General features: G+C 42.1%; 3 protein-coding genes across 3 annotated transcripts; all 3 read left to right on the forward strand.

Annotated features, from left to right (window-relative positions):
• The first annotated feature begins 773 nt into the window (after nucleotides 1-773).
• Nucleotides 774-2,709, forward strand: LOC104442152 (ethylene-responsive transcription factor CRF4). Its single transcript, XM_010055485.3, has one exon. The coding sequence runs from the start codon at nucleotides 1,387-1,389 to the stop codon at nucleotides 2,305-2,307; it is 921 nt and encodes a 306-aa protein (XP_010053787.2). The 5' UTR covers nucleotides 774-1,386; the 3' UTR covers nucleotides 2,308-2,709.
• A 7,849-nt stretch (nucleotides 2,710-10,558) lies between these two features.
• On the forward strand, nucleotides 10,559-12,215 carry LOC104442153. The gene is made up of 2 exons (XM_010055486.3): nucleotides 10,559-11,027; nucleotides 11,536-12,215. The coding sequence occupies exons 1-2, from the start codon at nucleotides 10,809-10,811 to the stop codon at nucleotides 12,025-12,027; spliced, it is 711 nt and encodes a 236-aa protein (XP_010053788.2). The 5' UTR covers nucleotides 10,559-10,808; the 3' UTR covers nucleotides 12,028-12,215.
• A 1,232-nt stretch (nucleotides 12,216-13,447) lies between these two features.
• Nucleotides 13,448-18,451, forward strand: LOC104442154 (mitochondrial carrier protein MTM1). The gene is made up of 10 exons (XM_010055487.3): nucleotides 13,448-14,221; nucleotides 14,648-14,722; nucleotides 14,841-14,966; nucleotides 15,735-15,794; nucleotides 15,879-16,049; nucleotides 16,332-16,431; nucleotides 16,612-16,703; nucleotides 16,806-16,955; nucleotides 17,166-17,224; nucleotides 17,977-18,451. Exons 1-10 carry the CDS (start codon nucleotides 13,979-13,981, stop codon nucleotides 18,119-18,121), a joined length of 1,221 nt encoding a protein of 406 aa, XP_010053789.2. The 5' UTR covers nucleotides 13,448-13,978; the 3' UTR covers nucleotides 18,122-18,451.
• The last annotated feature ends 873 nt before the right edge of the window (nucleotides 18,452-19,324 follow it).

Below are 19,324 nucleotides of genomic sequence, written 5' to 3' on the forward strand. Positions count from 1 at the left end.
TCCTGTCCACCACGAAAAACAGTCCTTTGTGACTTTCCAAGACATGGATGTGGCAAGGATATGCTCGCTTGGCATAAGTTTGAGATATTGGTAACACAAGAAAAGAAAATTTGGGGGGCATTGATGTCACGATAGATAAAGTTTAGGGCTTTTAGTGGTAGGAGTAGGAGGAGGTTATTTTTGTCCCACTATGTACAAATTCGGGAGTTTTCATAACAAAAAAAAAAAATTGGAGTATTGGAGTCGTGAGGCAGATTTTAGGTTTTCCGTTGCTATTTTTTCCGAAAAGTAACAGAGAATTAAGCGATAAATGGAGGGCTAACGTTTGGATTTTTTCTATTTTTGGCTCAAATTGACATGCTTAACGAGCAAGCAAATAAATCGACCAATTAACAATATCAGTAGGTCGTAATGTTTATCTAATTAGAGAAAAGAAGTGCCCCCTGTTTTTTTTTCACGGTGGGAAGAGGGGGAGGATGGGCTCGCGTCACATGCCGGTGACGAAACGATGGCCAAAGCAGAGAGAGAGACAGGGCAGGCGAGAGAGACTTGGTACACGACGTTCCGTTACTTGAAGCCCAAGTCCCATCGGAGGGACCAGACGGGTTTACCGGGCCGGTGCGGCACCACGTGTCGCCCATCGGGAGCCGCATCGGGCGATGTTGCGGCGAGTCGTCTGGGATCCCCGTCGCGAACGGAATCTTCTCCTCCTACTCCGTATAACAGAACAGTCCCCGACCGGTTCGTTGGCGCTTCGAATGGAAGGAGGGAGGGGGCGGAGAAAATCCCTCCCGTTCATTTCCTTAAATTCGATTCGATTAAGGATCCGAAGAAGCCCCCCCGAGATTAAGGTGTTTTCCCCCCCTCGTTAACAACAAGACATTTCATTTTTTCTTGGGTGTGTTTTTTCTAGGATCCTCCTATAAAAGAGGGATTCTCAGTGCTTTGACTCCCCTCACTCTTTTCTATAATCCCCCCACTGCAAAAATCTCCTCCATCTCTCCTCTCCTCCTTGTCTCTGTACTGTTCCATTTTCCGTCCAAAGGCGCTTCCTTTCTCTCTCTCTCTCTCTCTCTGTCGATCCCGCCCGGTGGCGCTGACGATCCCTCTCCCTGTTCCGCCGCGGCAAGATCGTTTCTTTTTTTCTTCTCGAGGGGAGGGTGTTCTTCTTGGTTCTTGGCGCCTCCTTGATTCCTCCCCTTTTCTTCGGTTACCACCATCCCCATTAAAGACCGTCTCCGTTAAAGGAGGAGAAGAAACGTAAAAGGGTCGTCTTCTCCACCTTTAATGCTTCTCCCTCTCGACTGTTGCTGAATCCGGACCCGCCCGTTTTCGTTCTTCACTACCCTCTCTCTCTCTCTCTCTCTCTCTAGAAACATCTCACTCATGGACCGGCCGTTACTGTGTCCGTGCCTGTGCCCGCCATCTTCCTTTTATTGTTCTTGTTCTGCTTCGATCAACTACTCCGAGCACCGCACCGTCAGCAACAAGCTCGTCAGAGAGTCGTCGGCGTTCTCGTCGTCGTCGTCGCCGTCCATGTCTAGGATCGTGAGGGTCTCGTTCACCGACGAGGACGCCACCGACTCGTCGAGCGACGAGGAAGGACGTGGGCCGGCCTCGCGCTTCCGGGTCAAGAAGTACGTGAACGAGATCCGAATCGAGGACGAATCTGTTCCGCGGGCCGGGAACAGGGCAGCCACCGGCGAGAGGAGATTCAGCAACGGCAAGGCGAGGCCTAAAGTGAAGCAGCAGCAGCAGCAGGCGGTGCCGGAGGGCGGGAGGAGGTACAGAGGGGTGAGGCAGAGGCCGTGGGGGAGGTGGGCGGCCGAGATCAGGGACCCCGTGAAGCGGACGAGGGTCTGGCTCGGCACGTACGACACGGCGGAGGAAGCTGCCCGCGCCTACGATCGAGAAGCCATACGGCTCAAGGGCCCAGATGCTCAAACCAACTTTGCGAGGCCAATGATCAACGTCGTGACGGCGGTGCCCGACTCGGCGAAGGGCGGTGGTGAAGTTGGCCGGAACCGGAGCCTTTCCTCTCCGACGTCGGTGTTGAGGTTTCAGACGACCTATGAAGCCGAGCCCGAGTCCAAGGCGGGCGGCGGCCGGGGCGGCTGGCCACTGGCTCAGCAGGTTCCGGAGGAGGAGGGGCTGTCTGTTGGATCCGGTTTTCTTGAGGGGCTTCTTCGACCCGGAAAGTCCCGGCCCGGTTTTCTTGGAAGAGATTACCGGGGCCGACTCGTTCCTGAAAGACGATGTCGATCAGGCGTGCTTCGAGTTCTTGGAAGAAGATCTCGGGTCGTGTAAATGGGACGTGGATAATTACTTTCAAGATCCTTTGGCGCTTCACTGATGTCTGAAATGTCCAATTCCGGAAGTGGGATTTCATTGATTCCTTCGTTGTGACCGGTGGATGAAAGAAAGCAGCCGTGAAGAAGAAACCGAATTCGATTCGGGCTTCAACGCGAGGCCGCCCTCCTACTGTACAAACATTAATCCTACATGTTCATAGATTAAGTTGCAGAGGTCCCTTTTCAAGCGTTTTGGTCCTTTACCCTGATGCAGACGTAAGGACGCTCGAGTCCTAGTGCAGTTTTGTGTACACATTCGTGACCCGACTCATTTCGTGTTCCGTCCTATGCAAGTGTGTAAATTGTGCATGAATTCTCTAATCTTCAAGAAATGCAAATTGTGTGTAGTTTCCTTTTCTTTAGTGGCCCATGAAATATCCTTTCCTTTTTACTTTTTTTTTTTTATGTATATATATCTACCGGTCAATTACAATGGATGGGGAGTGAAGAGAAGATACTTGCGTGTTTTCTTTTGGGCTTAAGATTGGATTTTGTGGGACATACCAAAGGCTGCCAAGCGCCAACTTGTTATAAAAGTTGACCCCCATGTTCAACGGTTGGCACACTGGACACTCCACAGCCATGAGCTCCCCCACCCATTTTTTGGACCTGACCCGTTCTAATTCCCTTGTAGTCTACTTTGTCCTCCTTTCCTTTGCATCAGTTGATACCTTTTCCTTCTTTTGCAAAGGGAAAAAGAATATGGGGGGGAACTTCTTGGAGTATCTATCGGGTTGAGCGGGTAAGAGGGTTCAAACAGAGATGGACCCAGAAAAGCTCAAACCCTGGAAACCTCGCACCACGTGGTTGCCTTGTAAGTTACGTAACATGCGGTCGTGTACTGTTGTTTGTTTTTTTTTTAACAAAACGGTGCATGCACTAACGAAAGCGATTACTTTAGCTGTCGATGCGCGATAAACTTCCCAGAAATTGTTAAAGACTTTCCTAATCCTACCTCATGCATGACAAGATTCTCAGTTCTTTTTTATTTTATTTTTTATCTTCGGCGTCATCGTTCCTTCTTAAATGGGAAAAGGGATGAAGCTACAGGGAGCCTAGGACAATTCCGCCCCCGCAGTCAGCAGCGCAAATGGATTACATTAATACAGGTCGAATCATAGCATGGCGACCCGTCTTCAATCATAATGCACATCTAGAAGTAGGTGAAAAGGGAGGGGGAGGGCCATCGATGTGGCAAAATGGATCGATCTCGACACCAAAGGAAATGAACGAGTGGCGTTCGTGTGTTTTTGAGAGAGGCCTATTATGGATCTCGTTGAAAATGGAAGGATCTAGTAACCGGAGCTGGCGCATCACCATTAAAATCTCCATGAGGGTAATAAAATATTGAAAATTAACTATGTGCATATAAGTCTCATTAAATATACTTTAGAAAACTACTAGAATGGGTCATATTGATATAACAACCGACACTTTTGTGCTTCAAAAAGTAAGGCGTTATGTTGAAAATGGTGAAGAAATTATATTATGATTTATTGCCACTTTGGGGCACTACCCACTTGGAGAGTGATGATCCGCACCATCCATAATCTGACTTAATATTGGTTTTATGTTTCCAATTTGATTGTAGTCAAGAATCTAACCATTCAAGATCATTGAAACAAAGATTACGTGACGAAATAAAAGTTTATGTTAAGATGTTATTGATGGCGACAGCGTGAAATTAATCTCCCTCTACATTTTCAGTGGAAGAAGGGAATATTTGCTGAAACGCCAGTGCAGAAACACCATTGGGGATGGATGGAAGTCATGAATTGGAGGCGTGCGTCGTTTGGCCCATGAAAAATTGCACTACTGACAGGTTTGAACGAGAAAAATGCTTACAAGAGCCGTGGGAAATTGGCGGTTCCGAAGGACATTGACTAGAGAGCACAAGACCCTTGACTAAGACCCTGTAACGTATGAATCAAGAGGGGAGAGTAAGACTCATTTCTCAGTCCAAGTCCTTAGGAAACCTCCAAGAAAGAGTGTACAGAGGTCAAGGCAGGCATTTTCTAGGAAAGGACTCGTTCCTAGGAGCACTGTCCTAGGCTCCTTCTTTGGTCAGGCCTTCTGTCCTAAGGAACACTCCAAGCACGTCGTGCAGTCGCTTTTCAGTTGCCCGATTCAGGCACTCTTTGGAGGGGCGGAGCAATCAGAGATCGCCGTGTCGCGTATGCTTGTCTCCTGGTCGGAACTGTGGATCGTGATTGAGCGCCACTGGGCTTTGTAAATGGGATGGATTGACCGTGTTATTGGAAATCTAGCAGGTGGATTCGTTTAGGGGAAAATGTATCGAGCCTTTGACGCGGTTTAATGCTTCTCTGTCAGGAGATCCCAAAGTGCTCAGAAAGTCGGGCTCCATTGCCAAGGTGCCTGTATAGATCCATCTTCATCCTTAAATTTCTTTGGTCCCCCCACCCCTTCCGTGCAAGGAGAAATTTACTGAGTGACACCTACATTGGTCAATACGAAAACATTGCTTCTGCTGCCAAAGGCATGCAAGTTGCGAAGGCCTTCTTTGCCATACTGATGTGATAACGATGAAGGATCACCATGAGGAAAAGGCAGTCTAGGGTCTAGATTGTTTGATGTGGATTTGGATTCATTAGGTCATTGCACTCACATCAGTATAATAATAGTAAGTCGCTTTCGCACTCAATATTTCTTAACCCCAAGAGATTGGACAAGTGGTAATCGACCAGATTCTCAAGTTCGATTCCTACTTGGCACAACTATTTTGGGTCAAACTGTGAATCTCTTAAAATTGATGTGGATTACTTTCCTCCAATCAAACTGAAAAGGTAGACTTAGTCTGGTATACCAAAACCGGCACATCTCACAAGATACAACCCCACCTCGACAGAAAAAGAAAATCTCATTGTTCTTGGAACATAGAGAGGCTATAAAACAAAGGCTTGATTGTACAATAGACCTATCAAAATGAGTTAGAGTCAAATTTTTTAACCTGTATTTGATAGAGTTATTATATGGACTAATTAGAAGGTAAATGAGTTATAAATGGATTTAGAATGGAAAAGCTCCAAAAAATAGGAGTGTTAAATATGAAAGTATTTTAGTTGTATCAATATGAATAACTAAATTTGTATTATATGAAAATTAGTCAAAATAGGTTAAATGATTTTATTTGGATTAGACCATTTTCGACCAACTCGACTTACTCATTTAATATATCTATTATAATGCTCAAGCCAAATAGAAAATGAACTAAAAATTAAAAACTGAGTTGACTTTTCAACTACTTTGTGAGGTGAAGTCCACATGTTCATGGAGCTTTGGAGGTCTTGAACCCTAATCATGGTAAAAACAAAAAGGAGCCCATGATCTTGAATCCCACATACGAGGGATGAAGAACGCTCAGCAGCCTTAGAATTTCGTAGGGGGGCGTAGGGAAATTCCCCGTTCCGTTAGTGGATGATGATTAAGGGGGCGAGAACAATAATTTTTTTTTTTTGGTCTGAGCAAGAACAATAATTCAGCAGCTTAAATTTTGTCTGGCTTGTGTCGGCTGCTACTGCTCCTGCCCCCACCCCAAAATTCTCCTTGTCCACTCAAAGCAGAGCAGGAGTCACTGTTAGTTCACAAGAAAATGTGCTAAATGAACTCGACAGGCAAAAGAGAAAATCTCCACAAATTAGATCAGAATAAAGACAAGGACGCAGATCCTATGCTCATAGCATTTGGCGTGTAAATGAGCGGGATCTTCAGCTTCAATCAGGCTCGTTACACCCAGCACGGGCCATAAGATTTTACCCAGAATAGCGCAAGGCAAGAAAAGATGAGAAAAGAGAAGAAAAAGAAAGAAAAGAAGCATGGGACATAGATTTCATTCCGATTCTCTCCATCCGCCGCGTCTCGGGACTGTGATTAAGGTTTCGGTCCTACATGTTTCTTGGCTTGTTCATGAAACGAAGAGCCAAATCTTGGTACTTTCCCTCGCTTTCTTTAACTTTCGTTATGCCCATCTCATGCCCAGAAAATTTAACAAAGCCTAAAACAAAAGAAAGATAAAAGAATTGTTTTTGATTGGTGGGCTGGCTTGGCTGGTGAGAATCGAGGAGGAGCAGAAATTCAAGAGAAGTTTTGCATGTGCTCCACATGTCTGGCTTTGCCTTCTTCTTCACTATACTTGTGAGGCGTATTAGGTTCTTGATGTTTTCAAAGAGTTCAAAGCAACTGAAGAACAACCATCATGCAAAAGCATTAGACATTTGCAGAAATAACCTTTTAACATTTCCTTAGTGAGATACTTTTTGTAAGAATCGACCACCTCAGAGTGCGTCCATTTGATTTGGCAAAATACGAGCTGAAGCTCAGCCGGTCATCTTCTGATGAACTTACTTAGAGCATATATTAATCAAGCGTCATTATTGCATTTGGGTTAAAAGTGTAGCTCTCCAATTATTTGAGCCCATTCTCGAGGCCATCTTCACATTACGGAGCTTATATGGTGCATAAATTGCATTTTACTGATAAGTCATAAGTTCTCGACCATGAAAGCATGTCAATAAGAATGTATATTTCACATTGAAGATGTGAAATTTAACTTAATTTATCATACAATTTAATCTAAATTTTGTCAAATATAATTACATTTAAAGTGACCTCCGTGCTTTTAATAGGATTTGTCACATTGATTGATTGGGTAAGGATGATTACATATCTACTGGACGTTTAACTGACAAAATAAAGGATGTTGAAAATCAGAACAATGACAAAAGAGGTGTGATGCATACTAAGAACCAAATTGCATGGCAATAAGAACGTATTGTTCACATTGAAGATGTGAAATTTAACTTAATTCATCATACAATTCAATCTCAATTTTGTAAAATACAATTATACTTAGGGTACGTTTGATGACGTTTCTGTTAAAAAATTGTTCTCTGAAACAGAAATAGAAAAAATTATTTCTATTCCGAGGAATAATTTTTTAACAGAAGAATGCGTTTGGTAATTTTTGGCTGGCGGCCGACGATGCTCGACCTTGCCAAGGGTCGATGACACTCCGATGAGGTTGCCGGCCCTCAATAGCCTTGATCGTCGGTCATGGCGAGGCTAGCGGCTGGGCCTAAGAAAAAGAAGAAGAAAAGAAAGAGAAGGAAAAAATATGAGAGATAAAAATTGTTTATCGGAAGTGTTCCTAGGAACATTCTTTTTTTCTTTTTCTGTTTCAAATTTGTTTCGGTAACAAAATAATAAATTTTTTTGTTCTCAGGAACAAAAGTGTAAACAAACGCGTTTTTGTTTTTTTTTTTTTTTGTTCTTTTTTGTTATCGAACAAAAAGAACAAAAAATTTTATTTCAAAAACAGAAATAAAAGTAAACAAACAGCCCTTAGAGTAACCTCCGTACTTTTAATAGGATCTATCACATTGATTGATTGGGTAAGGATGATTACATATCTACCGGATGTTTTTTTTTTTTTTTTTTTGAGAAGGCATATCTACCGGATGTTTAGCCGACAAAATAAAGGACGTTGAAAATCATAACAATGAGATGCATACTAAAAACCAAATTGCATCTCCTAGAATTAGGGGTGAGCATGGTAGGGTTGGTCAGGGCCACCCCTAACCCAGGACCAATCCGTACGGTGTCGTCCTCAATTTTTAGGACCGAGGACCGACCCTATTGAGCCTAGGACCGAGGACCAGACCAACCCAATGGGTTCGGTCCGGTTCCAAGGTCAACCCAGGACCGATCGATAATTTTTTTTCGTCTTATTTTTTATACTTCATAAAAAAGCAAACCTACATATTCAAATTACACATCCATCGACAATGCGGCATTGTGCAACTAAACTATAAATAAAAATACATATTTAGCAAATTTAAGATTACACAATAATAGAAATTTCGTGCTAACCACTTATCGAGATATGGGACAAGATGGAAAGTTCTTGTAAGCATCTATCTTAAATATTCATAACACCATATGCAATAGTGTTTCTTGCATTTGATCATGTAAAGTCCACTCAACCAAAAAATGAGCTTCACACCACTTGACTAGCAAATCACCGTAGCAACTGCAGTACTACTCTATTCTTTAAAAACTTCTACCATTTGACACAAATTGAAAAACAAAATGCAGCTGAAATTCATTAGTAAAATACAATTAAACCATAAAAAGTTCAAAATACTTAATATAAACCATGAATATATAACTTCACATCTTGTTTCTATTTCAAATTTGTTTCCTAAAAACAAAATAATAATTTTTTTGTTCTCGAACAAAAGTGTAAACAAAAGTTTTTTTTTTTTTTTTGTTCTTTTTGTTATCTCAATATAAAAGAATAACAAATTTTTATTTGAAAATAGAAATAAAAGTAAACAAACAATAGAGTGACCTCCGTACTTTTAATAGGATCTATCACATTGATTGATTGGTAAGGATGATTACATATCTACCGGATGTTTTTTTTTTTTTTTTTAAGAAGGCATATCTACCGGATGTTTAACTGACAAAATAAAGGACGTTGAAAATCATAACAATGAGATGCATACTAAAAACCAAATTGCATCTCCTAGAATAGCGGCATTCCCATTTCCTCAACTCTTTTATAATTTGCTCAATGAAGATTCAAATTCAGTGAGTAAAATAGTGATTAATGGCAACTTAGTTTATTCAAGGAAAATTCCAATATTCAACTGAAGTATGTTAATTGTGCACATTCAAGGTGTAATACTCTGGATTTCATGACAGTTTATAGGCATTGTCGTTGGATATCCAAGTTCGATTCTCGCGCTGACTCACTCATTATGGGTTTACTTTTATTTTATGTTTGGAATTGAAGGTATATATGGGCCTCGAGCGCATCAGATCTAAGGATGCCCGTGATGACGCGGCAGAGAGAGAGATATGGGCTGAACTTGTAAGGGGGTGTGTGGGCTTAGGATGGGCTTCAAATCTGAAAATTCTAGATGCATTTAATAACGATTCTGTTTCTGGAAACAATAGTTTATCTTCTAACAATTTTCAAGTATTTTAAAGCGTTTGGTAACTATAAAAAAATTTATATTCTACTGGTAAGGTCCCCCGAGCCTCACTGTGGTTTGGCGAGGCTCGGCCTCACTCGGCCACTACGAGGCTAGGCGACATCGGGCCTCGCAGTGGCTCGGCCTCATCGGATCTAGGCAAGGTCAAGCCTCGCCCGGCCACGGTGAGGCTCCCCTAAGCCTCGCTGGTGGCTAGCGAGCTCGGGGCAACCTTGTCGGGGGCCGACGAGGTTGCTGGGCCTTGTCTGGCCGGTCGTTGGCCATTCTTTGGGTCAATGACCAGCTATGGAAGAAGAAAAGAAGAGAAAAAGAAAGAAAAGAAAAGGAAGGAAATAAAAGAAACAAAAACTTATTTTTTGAGTTGTTTCCGAGAATAAGAAATGATTTTTTTTTCTTGTTTTTGTTCTAAATCTATTCTCAGGAACAAATTGTTCTCAGAAAAAAAATAAATTTATTAAACGCGTTTCTATTTTATTTTATTTCTGTTCCGAGAAACAAAAGAACAAAAATAGGTGTTCCCCGGAGTTACCAAACAGCACCTCTGTTACCACCGAGCCTATCACTGGAATTGAGTTTTAGGACTTCTTCGGGCAGCTGACCGTCCCTGAAACTCGCCGCCTACGGTCCTTTTTACAGCTAGCTTGCGCGCATCAAGTCTTTTCATACCGTCAGCCTCCACGCGAGCAACAACGTGCAGATACAGAACGTATTCAGCAGAATCCTCGTCATTAATGCTTAACAATTCGCGTGAACGCTCAGGTCCATCGCTGATACTCCTCTTTTATTCCCCGCGAAAGCTCATGACCGTGTCAGTAGTCAGCACATGACGAAAGTGGATGGCACGTTTGTGGCCCTGACGCTCGAAAGCACGCTGACCACCATTTTGAATTACCAAGTCATTTGCCTGGTCAAGTCATTGAGTTCACAGGATTCCTCGTGCGGTCATCGAATGCTACTCACGCTCATCCAACCTCGCGCGACTGTCCTTTTCAGATAAGCGGGTCACGACGGGCGAATGCGCTCGGGGTCACGATTCCGTGGGAAAGCGAGGGATCGGGTGGGGGAGCATGAAACAGCTAAGGCGAATCGGCTGGGGAGCAGAACTTCCCTTCAAAGCAAACCCACATAATGCACACCTAAAGAAAAGAAAAAAAGGTGGTAACAAGTTGGACCCAGAATGATTTGGTGGCACACGCCGACATGAATGAACCGCACCAAAAGCGGGATTATGTCTACCTTACATTCCAAAGCGCCTCACGCTTCCACCGCAGCAAATAATGAGAAGAAAAGGAAAAGGGAAAAAACCAAAGGGCCTGACAAAATCTGAAAAAGAGGGCTCCTTCATTCTGGAATATTGCGGAAGAAGTCATTTGCGACAGAGAGACAGAAAGGGAAATAAAGCCGGTGCGTCGAGCCGGGCAATGAGTGGCTTTTGGTTTTGATGGAGTTGAATGGAGACCTGCAGGGTCTCATCGAGAGGGCTTGGGCGCTGAAAGACGCCATCGATGGCGAAATCAACAACAGTTTCGGGTATTGCAGCTTCTGCTCGCGACATGGCCACAACTGCGACATTGCAGGGACGGCATATAAGGAGAGAGAGAGGCTCTCTGCCATAAGAGATTCATTGAAGAATGTGGAATCCATGCTCATGTACTTGCAGGTGCAGTTCGTTTCGGTTCGGATCTGCTCTTAGTTCTTCCAGTTTTAATCAATTGAAAGAACTCTGACACTCTTCGTTCGAGCAAATTAATCTTTTTTGAGTTCATGTTCATCTAGCTGTGGTAACAGAGCAGGCATCTTAGATTTATTGGTGGGGCATGTGTGAGATATCAGAGTACATGTGATCTTGCAATCATGGAAGATCTGTGTAAACTGGCTGTTGATGTTGCATGATTAAGCTGCATATGTTCGTCCTTCTTCAATTTGCCTCTAATCATACGACAGCTAGAGAGTTTTTCGTAAACGATTACAGATTTAACATCGTGGGATCGAGGCAATTTCTGTTGGAATAGGACATGAGACTGATGGTGGAATCATAGTCACAACATTTATTCAAAGAAAGAGTTTCTGATTGCTCAACTGAATTTTTCTCCTCTTAGCATTTCAATGTTACCTACACAATCATGTATAGCTTGAGAAAGTTCACAACAAAGAGCAATTTCATGCAGAGGCTACGGAGCTGGCAGCACTTGGAACGACACGCAGCGCTTGCTCGGTTGGAAGATAGCAGATCGGTCCTCCTTGAAAATGTGAGCCAATATCAAGGAAGGCCTCTCGACGTGGTGCGAGAATTAAACGCGTGTTTCAGCGACCGAAAAATGGTGTTCAACAAGATCAAATCGAGAGATCAAAAGGAGAAAAGAAACGACAATCCGGCCGACCTCAAGCCTCACAAAAGGCCGGGACTAGGCTTCATCGCCTGTTGCTTTAAGCTACTGCTCAGTCCATGGAAATGGCAGGAGGCCGTCGGGATTGCAGTGAAACTAGTCGTTGTCTCCGCTAGCATTTCGTCAACGATGTCTTTCATAAGTTGCAAGCAGCAGAAATGGAGTTCCAGTAAAGAATTTGTGTCACTGAGGGACCCAACAGAAGGAGGGAAAGATGGCAGTTTGGTAGGCATTTCAAAGAGGCCTCTGCATGTTTTGAATGGCAGGGGATGACTGCGTGGCTACTAATTCATTAATTCATTGAATGCATCGAGCTTATAGCTTCTGTTTTTGTCCTAGAAAATATCTTTTCTACAGTTTTCAAGGATGCATGGTGTGTGATCTGATAATGATACTCTGTTGTATAAAATACCGGGGCAAGAATCCTTTATGAAATAAACGGATTTTTTTTTTCCGCTTTATTTCCTCAAAACCAGAGAAATGGGTGGATTTAGGATATATTTGGTTCGGTTTTTTGATGGGCTTAGTTGAGGAACGTAAAAGCCTTTCGAAGTAACTTTTGACCAAATGCTGATCTTGCAAATTTTGTAAACCCAAAACAAGTAGAGAGTACTCCATTAGAGTACCATTTGCGAAATACTATAATTAGAGTTAAACGAATTTTTTTTTCTTCCAAAGCTACTATTACCAATTCTTCAATTTTTCAATTTTGCCCCTCGTTGCTATTGCTCATTCTCTTTGTAAGGGTAGTTGACCAGAGTCGATGAGGTCAATTCTGATTGTCGAAGGGTCGACAAGGTTGCACGACCCACACAATGGCTACTTGAGGTCACATGACAGCCTGGGTGATAGTCACTTGGGGTGGCCCACGGTTGTGTGACCTCGACTGTCGACGCTCATGGGCTTAAACCCCTAGCCAACAATTTGAACCCTTTGTCAAAGTCCGTGAAAGGGTTTGATTTCTTTTTAATAACAAACAAAAGAAAAATTACAATGAAAGCCCTTCGCAATTTTTTTTAACCAAATGCTACTTTACCCAAAGTTATTTTGCAAATAAGTTTTTATCAAACATAATTTGCATTTCTCTAAAAGATTTTAGCTTTCGATATTTATATTACATCCAAAGCCTATTTCTAAAGTTGAACTAAATTCACCCTAAATCTGATACTGCCCATCAAGGTCCAACGTGAGCCCAACAGACAATACAAGCCCACACAAGCCATCAAGCTCTCGGAAGGACCATCATGAAAAAATGTGGCTTGTTGCTTCTCTTCTTTTTTGGTTTCATGGCTTTGGTTTCTATGAACTTCTTGAGAGAATGAGGCTGTAGACCTCAAATGTTCTATCGGATGCTTTCCACTATGCTGTAAGATCAGACGGTTCTCCGTGGTTGGGATTCGATCATTTTAGGCAAATGGGCTTGACCCGATCCAGCCCATAATCAGAGGCAAAACTCAAGTTGCTCTGTTTCTCTCTGCAATTTTTTTTTTTCACACATTCAGATGAGCTGGGAGCGGTGGATCATTGGACAATGACAATGAGGGTCTTTTTCTGCCACGGAGTCCGAGTCAGCCACGCCATCTCCTTTCATTGCGCACCACGTATCAGTCTGCCCTCGTCGCCACGCAACCTCCTCGCTCTCCTCGACGAACGGCCTAGAATTCGTCTTCCCAGAAATTTTGGGCACGAAAAAGTGGCTCCCGAAGCCAACCTCTTTTAGCTGAGCTCCCCGCTGATGCTGACAGGGTGCTGAGCTGGGACGCCAGGAAGCAGCCACCTGCCGAGGCCAGTGACCCACAGCTCGCCACGCACTTCTCTTCAAACGCCAATCCCCGATTCCTATTCCAATTACAAAAATTGTTTGGCGCTCTCTGCTTCACGCAACGAATCAGAATCTCCTATTCTTGCCCAACATTAGTTGATGCCTTGGAAAAGGCCCCCTGAACCTCTTTTACCCAAATTGTATTTCGCGACCGCAAAAGACATTCAGGTCAATTACTGGAGCCGTTATTTATCCAGAAGTTTCCTTTTCATCTTCCATGGAGTTGCCCTGGGGAGACGAAGTCGGCCTAACCCTTTTCTCTTCAATAAAAATCGAGACTTTACGGAGTATATCCTCTTCCTGACAACGAATTCTCGCCTGTTTCTTTGAGAGCGAGGGTAGGAATGAATTGAGGGGGAGAGAGAGAGAGAGACAGAGGTTACGAAACTGGAGGTGGGTATTATGGTCGGATCAAGACCAGGCGTGCCTTCGTCGTCTTCATGGTTAGGCGCTGCGACGACAAGAGTTGATTTTGAGGGTAAGGTGTCCTCTGTTTCGGACACGATGGTCGGAGAAGGCAAAGAAAACTTGTCGGAGAAGAAAGGCGCTTCGAACGGGGAGTTGAATTTTGGAGAGAGGGCTTTCTCTGCGGCTGGCGCTGCCGTCATCTCCGCAATCATCGTCAACCCTCTCGATGTCGCCAAGGTATCGAATTTCGCTCGAAAATCATTCCGGAAGCTTTAATCAATTTCTGGGTGTGTTATAGAACCTTTCATTTCGTTGAGCCGAACCTTTGTGCACCCTTTTGTTCTCATTTCGAGTTTCTTGATTTTTACTGCTGTTTTAACCGACTGATCTTATCTTCTTGAGATACCAATTACGGAGCTTGTCAAATTATTGATTTTCTTGTTCACATTGTTTTTCAAGGATATTTGTTTGTTCATCACTACTAGGCCATCATCAGGCCATTCATACCACTGCTATTTATTTGTTTGTAATGGAGCTATATGATGGTGAAGAATTGGATCGTACTGGTATTATCGTCATGTCTTAAACTTATATTCCTAAAGATGCGAGAATCTTTTTCTGTGGATACTCGATGTTTGACTTATCTATTATGTAAAATTGCAGACAAGGTTGCAAGCTCAGGCTGCTGAAGTCCCTTCTAAGGGGCTGTGTCACATGTCCTCATTTGATTCTAATGCGGTATGCGTCTGTCTATTATATTTTTCCTAGGGCCTCATCAGAGAATTTCATTAGCATTCTGATTTCTCCCAGGTGTGAGGGGATATTAACGATGTATTTATGTTGCGTTGCGATTTAGATGCTTCCAGACTTAAGAAGTTATACGTCATGCACACGTTCCGTATTTGACAATGTACCAGTGTGTCCTCCCGAATGTGGCCGGTATAAAGGGACTCTGGATGTCTTCTACAAAGTTATACGCCAGGTTAGTTTGCTTTACTGTTGTGGAGCATATATTGGAAGCTGTATATGAGGCAGAAAAAACTAAAGCAAAAAGCTCGTACTTACGGTGCTTCACTGTTTGATTCTGACTTAGGATTTTGTATAAATCTTTGGATGATGATACTACTTGCTTATGCCTCTCAATATTCTCGATTTTCTGGCAAGACAATTGAGAACCTGTATCGCGTGATATGTTTTGCTACAGAGCTTGAACATCCAAATGGGTGCAAAACTCTGTAGCTTCAGAATGCATTTGAGCAATCAGCCTTATGGATACTGCCAAGTTCTGAGTTCCTGCTTTTAGTTGCTCAGATATGAATTTTGGATTTCTTGTAGCTTCTCAAAGAACTAATTACAGAAATCAATTGCTCTAAGAATTTGTTGCTTTAAACCCACCACTTTTGGAATGCTCGATGCATAGTTGGTAGATAATGGACTCATCTGTAATTCTTATCAATAGAAAGGTGCTTGAGGAGATTTAGGATTGGAAACTGAACTGAGGCATTTGTGACTTCAGCCTCATTCTTTTCAGGATCCAGCAAAAAAGATCAAGGCTCTGCCTATTCATAACAACTGAGCTAGGAATTTTGTTACTTCCAGTGTTATCACCAATAAACAATTAATATGTGAGCAATTGCCATCATGGGGAAAACCAAATAATTCAGTGTACTTCGCATGAGAAATTAATTTCGCAGTTTGCTTCGCTTGTCATGATTGGGGGTTTCCATGTTTTTCTTTTCTTGGGCTACAGGAGGGATTTGCAAGGCTGTGGAGAGGCACAAACGCAAGCTTGGCTTTGGCGGTTCCAACTGTAAGACTTCTATATGTCAAGAATTGTGCGAAATCTTTCTTGAGAAATACTTGCTGATGGAAACTCCTCACTGTTATTAATCAGGTGGGGATCTATTTGCCGTGCTATGATATCTTGCGCAATGCGATGGAAGGTTATACAACAGAAAACATGCCAGGCTTGACACCATACATTCCATTGCTTGCAGGCTCAGTTGCTAGATCATTAGCCTGTATTTCTTGTTATCCTGTGGAATTGGCAAGAACGCGGATGCAGGTGCACTTTTTACCTTGTATCAACAGCTTTTTCAAGAGTCAACACTCTTATTTCATTGAATTCTTCTTTGGGTGGAGAGTGACAATCCATTATTGATGACTTCCTTTGAATGCCCTTATTTTGTTTTTCCAAACAAATTTTCTCTTAACCTAGTGAAAGGATAGAAGTAGGAAGAACTGATTGCTTCTTCTCTTCAAGTGTGTTCCTAAGTCAAGCTAGTTTCATTGGCAACCAGAGCCAACTGAAGCTTTAACAGCTATGAACACTTTTGTTGACTGATAGGCATTCAAAGAAATGAAAAATGGTCCAAAACCTCCAGGAGTTTGGAAGACATTGCTTCAGGTCATTAACCCTGTCGGAAGCACAAACAGCCTTCAAAATTGTAAGTATGGTTTTGACTTTTGTTCTCTCTCTCTCTCTCTCTCATTTTTTCATGAAGGGGATGGCTCTCCTCATGAATGAATTACTGTAGTGATCAGAAAACTATTACTGGTGGAAATTCATTATTCCATTATCATTTTATTTATATAAGCATATTAAAATGATGAATATCATGGTACAGTACACACCTACCGCATTCTGTGGACTGGTCTTGGAGCACAACTCGCACGTGATGTTCCTTTTTCTGCAATCTGCTGGTCAACTCTTGAGCCGGCAAGTTTTGGCCTCCTGCTTTTAGTCTCAATAAAAAATTGATCTTTGCTTAGATAATTTTGCATTTTATACGTAGATCAATGTCCTTGCCTTTTTGTACAGATCAGGCAGAAATTTTTTGATTTGGTTGGAGAGGAATCCACTGCAGCCATTGTCCTTGGAGCAAATTTTTCTGCTGGTTTTGTGGCCGGAACAATTGCAGCTGCTGCAACTTGTCCGCTGAATGTGGCAAAGACAAGGCGACAGATTGAGGTAGCTTTGATGTCGAGCTTCAAATTTATATTATAAATAATAAGCATGCACGTCCATGTTCCATCTTAAGGCGTTTTAATTGGGAGATACCATTTGAGAGATTGACAGATTGGAATTCATTAAGTAGATAGGTTTTGAATGAGGTTGTTACAATAACCCTTATTGAACTGGGATAATCGTTCTCATTGCTTACTTTTTGTGTCCTTACAGAAGGATCCAACAAGGGCATTAAACATGACAACAAGACAGACTTTAGCTGAAATATGGAGGTAATGTTGATTTGATGTATGTCTACCTGTAAATTGTAATTTACTTCCCACATTGTGAAGATAGGGAAAAAGCATCATTCTTTTGTTTTTTTAACAAATTGCAATGCATATCACATGATAAAACTCCAAAAACAAAGAGCCCTGTCATTAAGGTGGATAGAGTAGAGATCATCCACGTAAGTTGTGTATATAAGCTGCAGTTTGGGCTGGTTAAGCTTCATTTGTTCTGTGTCTTTCTGTTTATTTAGGATTAGACTTCACGTCTCATCATTCTAATCAAACATGTGCAGATACCTTACTTAAGTTTGGTCCCCGGATACATGTGGAAACTGAGTTTGTTGTTTTCTACCACATGTGCATTTAACATAAGACAAGTGTACAACCGTGCAAATTGATGGGTATTGAGTACTACCTGTAAGTTCAGTAATCCTGTATTTGAGGGAGAATACTCAAAGGGAATCTGGTAACCATGTGTCAATTCGTGCTTCAAAGGATGCATTGTTTTGATGGAATGTAGAATCTTCCTCCTGGGTAAAGGATCGGCACTTTCAACAAATCCCAATTCTTCAGGGCTATAGTTTTTCCTTCTGAGCTTGCCTGGAGTATAAGTTAAAAGCTGCGTGTAGATGTCGCTAATTTACGAATTTGGATTCTGTTACATGGAAACTCTACGGAATCAAATGAATCTGTCCTGTGATGGTTCTATTTCTCTGCGGGCACATTAATGGACTTAGCTTTTTTGGTTGGAACAGGGATGGTGGAATGAAAGGACTGTTTGCCGGAGTGGGACCTCGAGTTGGTCGCGCTGGTCCATCGGTTGGAATAGTTGTGTCGTTCTATGAGGTCGTCAAGTATTGTTTACATCACAGACACATTAAAGATGGTGTAAGGGGATAGGTACTCCTGCGGGTCCTTTTATCGTTCATGCAGAGACTAGTCTTGTTCAACCTCGGCCACTGATATAGGATGGACACTGCATCCGACAACCTGAAGAGGACTAAGAGCATAATACAAGAGCGGATTGATCGTCAGCACGCGTGCAAAAATTGCACATTTTGCTTCGTTGCTTCATCGCCCGGTGGATGTTTATGTCCATGCAAACCCGGTGCATCTAATAATTCCTTTCGGTAATGTCGAAGTACGCTATCGCTTGATGGCGTATGGCAAATTGTGGTCGGAGAATTGAAGTTCCTTTACTTATTTATTTTTATAATTCTTTTTGGATTATCCAAAGGTTTAGGTAAATTGCATCTTCTAGCTTTTAGCTTCTATTCTTTTAAAGAAAGGAGTATACTCATTATTACATGTGTAATGTGGAGAGAAGCAAGTTGATCGAAAAACTCTCAAATTTTCGGTTCGGTTCAGTTTGGAATTTGATTTTTTTTTACACGCCTGCTGCAAAAAGTATCGAATTTTCCGTAAAGCAACTTTTTCAAAGATGGATCAAGTGATGTGTGTGATGAAAAGGCGTACCGACTCTGGAGAAGCTAGATGTGAATAGCTTCTCTCCAAGTGACGAAGAAAGTTAATTGCTTGTAGAGATGAGGGCAAAGACTGAAATACATCGCTGGAGTTAACCGAAATCAGAGCTAAGGAACGCGAGATTGAAGGAAATAAAGCGAAACTGAAAGTGCAATGATATGTTTATTATAATTATTAGAATTAGAAGTTTTAAAACTTATCACGAAAGTGTAATTGAGTTTAAAAACTTAATAAGGATATGTTTATTAGAATTAGAAATTTTCAAACTTATCACGAAAGTACAATTGAGTTTAAAAACTTATAAAAGTACAATCAAATCTTAAAACTTGTCAAATCGATACAATTAAATTTTTTTCGTTAATACCATTAATTTGACTAACAGTCAATTTAACTAATGTCGTCATGGCATTTTTAAATTATTCTTATTAAATTCCTATTTAAATTAGATTAAAAACTAGAGAAGAAAACTTAAAATTTGATTAAAAAAATTGAAGAGAGAGAGAGAGTAGAGCGTTAGTCGATGGAGCTTTAGCCATCGTTGCCCATCCTCAAAAGAGATGGTAGGCAAGGGTGCCCATATCTGGGCAATGCTAGCGATCTCACTCGACGTTTGTGAGG

This window comes from Eucalyptus grandis, chromosome 6 (genome assembly GCF_016545825.1).
Source record: "Eucalyptus grandis isolate ANBG69807.140 chromosome 6, ASM1654582v1, whole genome shotgun sequence".
NCBI classification, from domain to species: Eukaryota; Viridiplantae; Streptophyta; class Magnoliopsida; order Myrtales; family Myrtaceae; genus Eucalyptus; species Eucalyptus grandis.